Genomic DNA, 12447 nt, shown 5'->3' with positions numbered 1-12447 from the left:
AATAAAAAGATTAACTCAAACCTGTTTTTTTTTTAAAAGTATGTTATTTTTATGATAACTGGATTCATAATTCATATTTCCTAATCGTTGTTTGGTTATTAGTGGCGTTAAATATACAGAACGGGAATTTGCGTAAACGTAATTACTTGAATATCAGCTATAGGAGGCAGAAAGATGAGTCATCCAGATTCTGTCTGTGAAAATTGTTAGGCGCTGCAATCAGTAATAGTATGATACACATGTATGATTATGAACGGCTTATAAGGATAGCTGATTAATACTGACTAACAAATTAAATTGGAATTTGAATGTGACCTTGTTCTAAATTTTTTAATCAAGCAAGCGAAAGAATTCTTTGAATTAATTTCATAATTTTAATTTTTAATACACACATTATATAGATTTATAACTTAAAGGAAAAAATGTGATATAATAAATCTATATATAATATGCAGTCCTTATAAAATTAACATGTAAAATATATGTACATATGTCTACATGTATGTATGTACGTAATGTACATGTGTACGCAGATGCAAATGTGAGAGCGTGTATTACATTTTTATATTTTTTATTTTTCTACTGTTTGAATCAATATATATTATTATTGAAACAACATTGAAATACTCATTGTTTATTACACTTTTATGTATGCTGGAAAATGATATGTACTGAAAATCAGTGGTAATTCAACTTTTAGAGGGTATTGTATCTTGTAGATTTTCGTAAAATCTTTTAACCTTTCAAGTAGAAAATTCCTTTAATTTATATTAAATTTTACATACATTATTTTAATAATTAAGTTACTGGCAATATTTATATTATAAACTTTGCAAATAATTAAATTTTTTTGTATCGAGAAATAGAAAATGAGAATATATTGTTTGTATGTTTTGGTATCTTACATTGTCCACCGTTTTTCAAATATGTATTACATTGTAGAGTTGGAGTTGAAATAGATAATTATTGTTTGTTAGTTATTGAAGAACATCTTATTTTTCATGCAAATTTTATATTAAATATATTTACTAGTACGTTTAATTTAAAACATCTTAAATCAGCAGTCAAAAATTAGAAGGATCTTCAGTAAATTATTTGATTTTTGAACGCAAATCGATCGTGTTTTTGTGATTTTACTTTTGAAATCTAAGAATGTTAATTGTTATACGTACAGTGGAAAAGTTGAAATCGTAAAGGCTTAACGCGCTACGCTCAGATAAATATGTATACTGAAATTTTGCAATCTTACAGCGATAGTCGAGTATTACGAACCATCAAGGCCGTTTTATGAAATCGTTATGTATATCATACATGATTTTTAGAAAGAACAGTGCCATTTAAAAGTTAAAGGTTAATTTAATTAATATCACTTGTTTACAAAAAAATTTTTTTTTTAATTACTTTGGACCGGACTACATGTCTCTTATAAATTTTTGGATGCTGAAAACGACGCCGCAAGCGAAAAAATTCTAGCGTCGTTCATAACATAGCTAAAAAGTAAGGTATTGAAATAAAAAAAAAAATGTATTTTATAGAGGATGAACAATACATTCATGACTCCTGATTGAAATTTCAAAATAAAACGTTAACCTTCTTTATAAAAAAATGTTAAATATCGCAAAAGAAGCCATTTTTTAAGTATTAAACCTCAATTATCTTGGAAATCTGACGTGCTAGAATTTTTTTGCTTGCGGCATCGTTTTTAGTATCCAAAAATCTATAAGAGACACGTAGTCTGGTTCAAGGTAATTTTTTGCTGTAAATTAGTGTATTTATTGAAAGTTAATGAATAATGCGAGCAATAAAAAAACTTAAAAACGAATGGCAGATATTGATTTTCAAAAGAATTCTTTATTATTTCCGAATATATTATATGCACATTTAATTAAAACTTTTTAAAAACTATATATTATACATAAGTCAGTATTATTCAAATTAAAACTTTGTTTAGTGTTACATTATATAAATAAAAGTTGAAGAATAAGGAGAAGAATAGAGAATAAACAAGTAAGAAGGCGAAGCTATAGATATCTCGATTAATTCTGCAACGTTTTTGCACACTAAAGTCTTTACACACGTGAATGTTAAGCAATATATACATACAGAATACAGTTTATGCAATAAATTATAATGAAACAATTACATTATACATTTTAATTAATTATTCATACGTGATTATCAAACTCTTGAAGTAAGTACTTCTATTACACGATCGTATATTAAAGTCTTAGCATCGATTGCCCATAAAAAATCCATATGATTAAATAATTTATATGAATTTTCCTCCAGCGTGATAACATTCGGCAAATACTTATATGTCTCCAATACATTCTGAAAATAAAAATATAGAATTAAAATTAGTAATAATAATGATAAAAGAAGCAATTACTTCTTTAAGACTTTTTTTGACATATAAATAATAATATGAACATATGTGATATGTAAGGTAGGAAGAAATAAACATAACAATAAGAGAGGTAGATGTGGAAACAAGGAAGAAAACAGGAGAAAGATACTTCGTATAATAATACGAAATGTAGATTGCGTTATTTAAAAACACTAGATAATCTTAAATTATTTACAATTAAGAAATACTTTCAATTTTTTTTTTACCTAAATCAGTAGTTTGCATGAAACAAATAAAGTTCTTGCTACAAACATATTATATGTGTAACATATACATATAATAATGTTAATAATAATAATAACTAACATATATATACATATAATTTTATTTGTTTTTTTCAATATATATTTTCAAATGAAGAGATGTGTTTAAATAAAAATTAAAGGTGACCTTACCGATGTTAAAGCAACCATATCATTAGCGCCGTAAAATAAAGCTAAGGGTGCAGTAACTTTCTTAAGATCATATGTTATAGGTATTATTTGTCCATATTGTTTGCGATTGCCGAAATCTCCATAGTCATAGGCTTGAAATTTGTCTGCAGCAATTATTATTAATTATGTACATAAATATGGAATTATAATTTAAAAATATTTGAAAATTTTAGTTTTTCAGGTAAATATAAAATGTGTTTAAAAAAATTAATAATAAAATGCGGGTTATTTTATTATTAACAAAGATTAAAAAAGTGAAAATAAAAATTGAAAATTATAAGATTAATAATAATAAGAAACAACATATGAATATGCATATTTTTATCATTAACATAAGAATTTACATTATTATATGTTTGCAGAAGAAAGTAATGCTTACGCGTAATCATGTTTTGGAAAAAATGATGTAATGTTTGTACGGAACATCCACCCGGAAAATACGATAATATTTCCGGTAATGCTGTCTGTAATGAATCGAAGTTATTAGAAATAACTATAATTTGTTGCATATTAAAATACTGAATACAAATTTACAAAAAAATGTAAATTTGTAACTTCAATTTTCATAAGAATTATAACAGTGTTATAGGTGTTACAATTAGGAAATCCGTGATAAATTAGATATGTATATTATACAGTATTAAGTTGTGGTGGATCGGATCCGACGACTAAAAACATTATCGCAGCACAAATAGGCTGAATAATTGCATTATTTGCACACAGTGTTCTTCCAAGTGTAATGGTCATTGATGATAAGGAAAGTACTTCATATATTTCATTAACGTCAAGAAATTCCTAATAAACAAATATAAAAAACGTATACATATAACAGATTGCAAAGAAAATCTTCATAAATTATATTACAGAATATAACATAGTATAAAAAATATAACATCAAAATAATTACATATATGTAAGTATATCAGCGTTTAAAATTATTAATACAATCAATAATAAAAGAATAACATAATAAAAGTCAATGTACATTGTTAAAATGCACAAACCGTATTCTACAAGTAAACAAGAAATAAATTATTTATATGATCAATATGATGAACTATTGAACATTTCAATCTAAATTAAAACACTTTTTAATGATAAATAATCATCAATAATATTTACAACAAAAATTTCAAAAAATGTAAAGAAATATATTTGATGTAAAATACATAATATTATAAAAAATGATATTATTCTGTATCAGTTATCTATTTAATAGTCTTCACATAACTTTATTAATTATTATTATATTAATAATAAACATAATAAAGTATTAATAATAAAGTAACACTACTGATAAAAGTAATTTTTTTATTAGAATAATGTTAATATATATACACCTTATATGTATATAACATATATCTCTCTTTATTTCTTTTAAAATACAATATTAATCTCCTTACCTTAATATTTAATACATCATTACGAATAAATTGGACAAGAGGAGGTATTTTTTTCCAAATGGCGATTGGGGCAAGACCAATTCCCAATTTTATTTTTGTATTGTATTCGGGTTTCGTGGATAATAAAATAAAAAATGCGGTAGTTCCCATCGAGTGACCGATGTAACGTAAATTTTTTTGTTTTGTATAATTAAGTATATAATCGAACATAGCTGGTAAATCTCTTCTTCCCATTTCATGAAAGCTAGACAATAAAAGTCTATTTTATTTTCCTTTCTATTATGCTTTTCAGTCTATCAAATGTACCAAATAATTGTTACAAATTTTTTAATTTAATTTTTTCATAACAAAAATATGAAAACATACATACAATATAATACATCTATGGACAGCATTATGAGTATTTTTTCTTTATTTAAGAACAATCGATTTTAATTATTAATTTTAGTTTTTTCCAAACCTATTTTTTGAATTAAACAAAATGGAAGACATAATAAAGTAAGATTAATATAAGTAAATTATTAAAAATGTGTTAAAATTTAAAAATTAATAAAAAGTATTTCTTTAAAATAAAACTTGTAAAATAAAGTTTTTATACCTAAACTGCCAGAAGTCCTTATTTTGTGAAGACATTTTTATATGTGATCTACAATAAGGATTTCCCTGATATTTCCAAGCCATACATCATATCCTTCATCAGCCAATAAAAATGCTATAACACAAGATAACGATGTATAATTAGTTTTCTTATTAATGTTATCGAATTACCTACTAATAATAAATTAATTCGACTAAGTTAGAGCTAAAGATAAATTTTATCAAATATCACATTATTGTTAAATAATGTTAATTGTAATCATCTTTCTCTGTCAGTATAGAAACAGGATCGTCCCACGCACTGCGAAAGATTTCATGTGGACTTAGAGTAAATAGAAAGTGAAAATTTAAAAGGTTACGCTCGAAGTTACATCGCCGCCTAGATGACAATGTAATTTTTTGAATCTAATTAACATAATTTAATAATTAATGTATTATGTGTTCATTGCCAATCACTCACCAAGGTCTTTGCCAGGACCAAACAACACCCAGGTATCAGATGAGGCCAAAATACCATGTTGAATGAAAACAATTTTTCTACTCTGTTTCTTAGATAAAGGACTTCCTGGTATTCTGTGTATTACCAAGTTATAACCATCTTCCGTTGTGACGTAATGCTCTTCGGCGGGGTAACCATGTCTCTCTACTAAACCGATCTGCGTAAACATATAGAATGTTAAAGAGTTCAAGATTTTTCAATAATCGTAAGTGTCGATCCACAATAAGGATTTTAAGCCCTAAGCAGTAGAAATAGACCAATCGTAGTCGAATATTTGGAAAATAATTGATTGTAATTGGTCAATATCTTACGGTGTAAGGCTTAAATAAGCCTTATTGTGGACCGACACTAATATATATATGAAATTTAATAACGTAAAAAAGGCAATGTAGATAAGATTTGATAAGATTTTAAGAATATTATTTATTTTCTCACGGTTACAAAATTTTTTTTAAATATCCTGTAATTCAAAATGAGTTGAGGCACGTTTCTTTTATAGATAATGTTATTTTACATAATATTTGTTGCTTACAAGTAAACCTCGGGAACGTCAGACGCCAAAAAAAATGTTTTTATTTTACGTAAATACACAATTTTACACATATTTAAAGCTGTATTTCTTACAAAAATGAATTTACACCAAATTTTTTGAAACCTTTTTATATTTTTTTATAGATTTTTGGATGTAGATTCATTTGTGTAAGAAATACAGCTTTAAATATATGTAAAATCGTGTATTTACGTAAAATAAAAAATTTTTTTTTATTAAAAAATAAATTTGAACTAAAACTAATAATAGATTCTTTCATATTTTGACATAAGAAATATCTGTAAAAAATTTGAAAAAAATCGGCGTCTGACGTTCCTCGAGGTTTACTTGTTAGATAAAAATATTTTAATAACTATATATTGCTACTGATTATAAAACATTCTTCCTGCAGTAACTTGCTGTATTAACATTTATACAATCGTTTATACAGCAAGATGTTTTCTGGATTAACAAAATTCTTTTGTCTAAATAAATCCACATCTTTTAATTGAGCTATTATTTTTTCAAGTTTGTCTTTAACAAGCAAAAACATCAAAGAATAATTTTATTGTACTTACAAAATCCAATATGGCTACATTGTTTGGTTCTATTTTGACATCTTCTGGCTTCCTTACTCTCACTATACCAGGATTCTTAGGAAATATAAAGTTGAGCAGTACTTTCGGAAATGATTCTAAGTTTCCCCCAAAATTTGCTTCTTCCCGTGATTCCAGTGACATTATATTGAGCATAAATATGAAGAAAACAAATTTCATATTTATCTTTATTTTATCGTTGATGCAATTGTAAACTACGTATAACTTATTGATATCAATAGTATTATTTCGTAAGTTTGATGGCACTTGTTCTTGTTTGAATTTCAAGGAACCTACAAATGCAATTAGTATTGTGTTTATTTATAATTATTTAATGTTAATTTTTTCTTAATATCAATAAATATTAAAATATAAATATAAAAAATGTCATTAAATGTCATGTGATATTAATTTTTGTAAAAATTAGGATTGGTAATTAAAACTGATAAATAAAACTTGAATTAAAGGTTGATATTTTTCTAAATAATCACGAATATAATCTGCGAGACGAATGTGAGAGCGCGTATTTTTATATCTTTTGTGATTTCATAACATTCATGCGTAATAAAAATTTGTTTAAACAAATAAATATTGAAAATTAATATTAATATAATAATTCGTCTGCTCTCTTTTTGTCTTATTGTATTTTATATAGATTTTATAATAGATGTTTTCTAAGATCTATGATATTTCCAAATTGTGAATTCTTACAATTTATATTAAGTTTTAAATTTATTATTATATCGGTAACATTTTATTACAAATATTGGCACTTAATCGATTTGTATCATAAATTTTCAAAATAGGAATTGAGAACTATTGCTTGTATGTTTCTGTAACTTACACTGTCCATCATTTTACATGCATGTTTTATAATGATGTTACTGTACTTATAATGTTAATGTACTCGTACACATTTTATACTAAACTATTATTGCACTCACCGATATATACAATTAAAACACCTTAAATTATCTCTTAAAAACTAAAAACATCCTCAGCAATATATTATTCGATCTCTAATGTGTTCTTATATTGATTTTATAGTCTAGAAACATTAACTACTAGATACGGCGGATAAACTGAAACTATCAGCGTTGAACGCACAGCGCGCAAACAGATATGTTATGCAGAAGCGTCACAGTAATACAATCGGTCATTATATAAGTTGTCAAGACCGTGTGTCAAAAACTTCATGATACTTTACTAGACATGCTTCAGCCACTCGACTTTTATCTAGGAAGCTAAATTAAATCTGATTTTTTAATGAGTAATTGATTGTTGACTTGAGTTATTGAATCATCATGGATGATTGTTTAGATCAAACAAAAAGATCTTTGCTCATTTATTCTTACCGGTGTTTCATTGTTTTTGAAAATAGGAAATCAAAATTTTACATGTTTATATATTTCTCTTATTTACATGGTCCATCATTTTTTGTGTATGTTTTATATTTAAATATGTATTAAATGAGCAATGAGCCGAGTCAGATATTCATACTATATTATAAAGCAGCTTTAATCAATAAAAACAAATTACATATAAATGTCTTGATAAATTGGGTCATCCTCAGCGTAATAATAAAAAAACTTACATGAATATAATAAAACGGTGAGATCATAAAAACGTAAGTATTGCTTCCAAATGAATTCAAGTTTAACGTTAGATACCAACTCCGTGTAAAGGCGGAAGAACATCAAATGCAGAGTCCGTATAAAAGTAATTGTCCAAAGGAAACATGCTTGTTAAAAGGAGAATTTGTGTGATAATAGTCAAGAAAATGAATTTGAAAAAATGCGATGTTATGGATAAAATTAAATATAGGGAATTAAAAATCTGATTAAAACATACCTTATTAAAAATGTAATGACGATCGGGATAATACAATTTTCAAAGTGAATGAAGTCATGGTAACAGTCAAAAATGTACAGATAGAATGACAAGATATATATAATGACTCAAGAACAAAGGAAAAATTAAAACGGAAAAGAGGGGATAAAATAGCAGAGAAGAAATCTATGGAAGGAGGCACTTAGGTGGGAGGTAGAACGTCAAGGATAGATAAATAGGATTTGGAAGGGAATTGGATGACGCTTTGTTTATTTGATCTTTGTGTTTGTTTTATGATGTAAACCATTAGAGACATCAATCTCTTATTGTAGTTAGATTCGTTGTCTAGAATCTGTACCTTATTTCAAAATCATGATCATCTTATTTATATACGGTGTTCAGAAGTTACCGAAAAGGAACTAGTTTCTTTTATTGTTCAGAAAAATGTTTGCAGATTTTAGTTTCCAATTAACGTTTCGTTTGTCCAAAGTACGATGCATTACACTGTCGAGGCATAAAATTTAATATACTACCCCACTGTGAGACATAAACTCGGGAATATTCTTACTAGTTTTAGCAGTTTTAATATATATTTTTTAAAGTGTTATAGAAATGGAAAAACCCAGTTTTATATTGCATTTTTTAATAATGCATAAAAACATCTCTGAAACGATCTCTACATTTTTACAAATTATTATTTTAGAATTTTCAACCAATACATCAAATTGCAGAATCACAAGTCAGAATTGGAACATTATAAATATTTAATAATAATAATAATATGGTAACTTTAATTGATAAGTTACATGTCAGAATTTTACACAAGGAATTAAGGAATCCTGTATATAATACAGGACATACTAATATTATATTTTAATTCATTTCTTATCGTTATAGTTCATGTTGCCAGCCTTAAAAAGATCTTGGTAAAAACAGCGTTGCCATGACAAAAAATAATATTATTCTTATTATATTTGTCAAAAAAGGATAATTTGTCGCATTTTGTAGCCAACAATTTAATATAAATTTTTTTATTAATAGAGATTGGTATTTTCTATACTCGTGTAATTCGAAAGTAAGCAAATATTTTTAACAAGAAAGTATAAGAATCAGATATAGAATAATTCTTCCTTGATTGTTCACGCCTAATTATCAAACTCCTGAAGTAATTCTATTACACGATCGTATATTAAAGTCTTAGCATTGATTGCCCATAAAAAATCCAGATGACTAAGTAATTTATATGGATTTTCCTCCAGCATGATAATATTCGGCAAGTGCTTATATGTCTCCAGAACATTCTAGAAATAAAATTATAGAATTAAAATTAGTAGTAATGATAAAAGAAACATAAGCAATTATTTCTCGAAGGTTGTTTGTATATCTATAAATAATAATATAGATAGATAATATGAGAGTTAGGAAGAAAGGAAAATGACAGAGAGGAAAGATATTTTGCATAATATTAGGAAATATAGAATAAGTAACATTACTTAAAAACTTTAGGTAATTTTAAATTATTTACAGTTAAAAAACATTTTCGATTTTTTTTACCTAAATTAAAAGCTTGCATAAAACAAATAAAATCTTGCTATAAACATACACATTATAAGTGTATATATATAAGTAAAAAATATATATTAAAGAAATATAAAATAATATTATATGTATAAGTTATATATATATTTTATTTCTTTAATATATATTTTTTACTTAAGAGATGTTTTTATAAAAATTAAAAGTGAACTTACCGATTTTAAACTGACCATATCATTAGCGCCGTAAAAGAAAACTAAGGGTGCTGTAACTTTTTTAAGATCATACATTATAGGTGTTTTCTGCCCATATTGTTTGTAATTGCCAGCATGTCCATAGTCATAGGCTTGAAATTTGTCTGCAACAATCAATAAATTATTACGTACATTAATATGGAATTAAAATTAAACGTATTTGTACATTTTAGTTTTTATTTAGATAAATATAAAACATCATGTGATTACGGACAATGTGTTTAAAAGATTGGAACGGTTATTTTATATTATTAATAGAGACTAAAAAAGTGAAAATAAAAACTGATAATAATAATAGGCAACATTTATATACGTTTTAAAGAATATTTTTATGATTAATATAATTAGTTTATATTATTATATTAATAATAAAAATATGTCTGAAAAGGAAAGTAATACTCACGCGTAATAATATTTTGGTAAAAATGATGTAACGTTTGTACGGAACATCCAGCCGGAAAATGCGATAATATTTCCGGTAATGCTGTCTAGAATGAATCGTTTTATTAGAAACAATTTTGATTTGTTGCATATTAAAATACACAATATAAATTAAAAAATGTTAATTTGTAATATTTAATTTTCAAAAGATACTAAACAGTGTTACAGGTATTACAATTAACAATGATAAATTAAATATGTATATTGTACAGTATTAAGTTGTGCTGGATCGGATCCAACGATTAGAAATGTTATCGCAACACAAAAAGGCTGAGTAATTGCTTCATCGGCACACAGTGATTTTCCAATTGTAATAGTTGTTGATGACAAGGAAACTACTTCGTATATTTCATTAACATCAAGAAATTCCTAATAAACAGATATTAAAAAAATATGAAAAATACGTAAACAATAAACAGAAAAGGAAATATGAGAAATACGTAAACAACAGATATAAAAGAAAATATGAAAAATACGTAAACAACAGTAAAAAATACGTATTTAACAGAATTGCAATGGAATCTAATAAATGTAACTTTATTAATTATTATGATATGAACAATAAATATAATAAAGTATTAATGATAAAGTAATACTACTGATAAACCTTATTTTTTTATTAGAATAATGTTAATATATATATACACATCTTGTATGTATATAACATATATTTCTCTTTATTTCTTTTAAAATACAATATTAATCTCCTTACCTTAATATTTGATACATCATTACCAAAAAATTGGAGAAAAGGAGGTATTTTTTTCCAAATGGCGATTGGGGCAAGGCAGATTCCCAATTTTATTTTTGTGTTGTATTCGGGTTTCGTGGATAGTAAAATAAACAATGCGGTAGATCCCATCGAATGACCGATGTAGAATAGAGTTTTTTGTTTTGTGTAATTAAGGATATAATCAATCATAGCTGGTAAGTCTTTTGTTCCCATTTCGTGAACGCTAAATAATAAAAGTATATTTTGTTTTCCCTTGTATTAGCTTTTTAGTCTATTAAAAATATCAAATAATTGTTGCAAATCTTTTAATTTAATTTTTTTTTATCAAGAATATCGAAATATACATGTATGTAATACATGTATGGACAGCATTATAAGTCTATATTTTTATTTAGAAAAAATCGATTTTAATTAGCAATTTTAGTTTTCTCAAAAGCTGTTTTTTTAAATTAAACAAAATAGAAGATATAAGACATTAAGATTAATATAAGTAAATTATTAAAAATATGTTAAAATTGATAAAAAATATAATCCTTTAAAATAAAATTTTACCTAAACTGCCAGAAGTCCTTATCTCGTGGAGACATTTTTATATGTAATCTGCTATAAGAATTTCCTCTGAAATTTCCAAGCCATACATCATATCCTTTATCAGCTAATAAAAATGCTATAACATAAGATAATGATGTATAATGAATTTTCTTATTACATGGTCGAATTATCTACTAATTAGTTAACTTGACTAAATTAGAGCTAAAGATAAGTTTTATCAAATATCACATTATTGTTAAATTATTGACAATTGTAATCATCTTTTTATGTTAGTTAATAAAAACAGAATTATTCCACGTGTCGCAAAAGATTTCATATGGACTTAGAGTAAACAGAAAGTGAAAAATATAAAAAGTTTTGCTTGATTACATCATTATCAAGATGACAATATAATTCTTTGAATCTGATTAACATAATTTAATAACCAATGTATCATGTGTTGACAATACATTGTACAATCACTCACCAAGGTCTTTGCCAGGACCAAACAACACCCAGGTATCAGATAAGGCAAAGATACCATGTTGAATAAAAACAATTTTTCTACTCTGTTTCTTAGATAAAGGACTTCCTGGTATTCTGTGTATTACCAAGTTATAACCCTGTCTCTTATACACATCTCTGAGCGGGCTGGCA

At 25.6% G+C, this 12447-nt stretch overlaps 1 protein-coding gene and 1 pseudogene across 1 annotated transcript; both read right to left on the bottom strand.

The window, feature by feature from the left end:
• Positions 1–2107: 2107 nt before the first annotated feature.
• LOC105462166 lies at positions 2108–12427 on the bottom strand (annotated as a pseudogene).
• LOC105462168 (lipase 3-like) lies at positions 8973–12443 on the bottom strand (the record flags this gene model as incomplete). Its single annotated transcript, XM_011708699.1, has 7 exons — positions 8973–9596; positions 10047–10189; positions 10489–10573; positions 10737–10895; positions 11239–11482; positions 11812–11926; positions 12278–12443. Coding segments are annotated over 7 exons (1068 nt in total), but the record flags the coding sequence as incomplete, so codon positions are not given.
• Between the last annotated feature and the right edge of the window lie 4 nt (positions 12444–12447).

This window comes from Wasmannia auropunctata, unplaced genomic scaffold, assembly GCF_000956235.1.
Source record: "Wasmannia auropunctata unplaced genomic scaffold, wasmannia.A_1.0 LD269139.1, whole genome shotgun sequence".
Lineage (NCBI taxonomy): Eukaryota > Metazoa > Arthropoda > Insecta > Hymenoptera > Formicidae > Wasmannia > Wasmannia auropunctata.
This window is presented reverse-complemented; position numbering and strand designations above follow the sequence as displayed.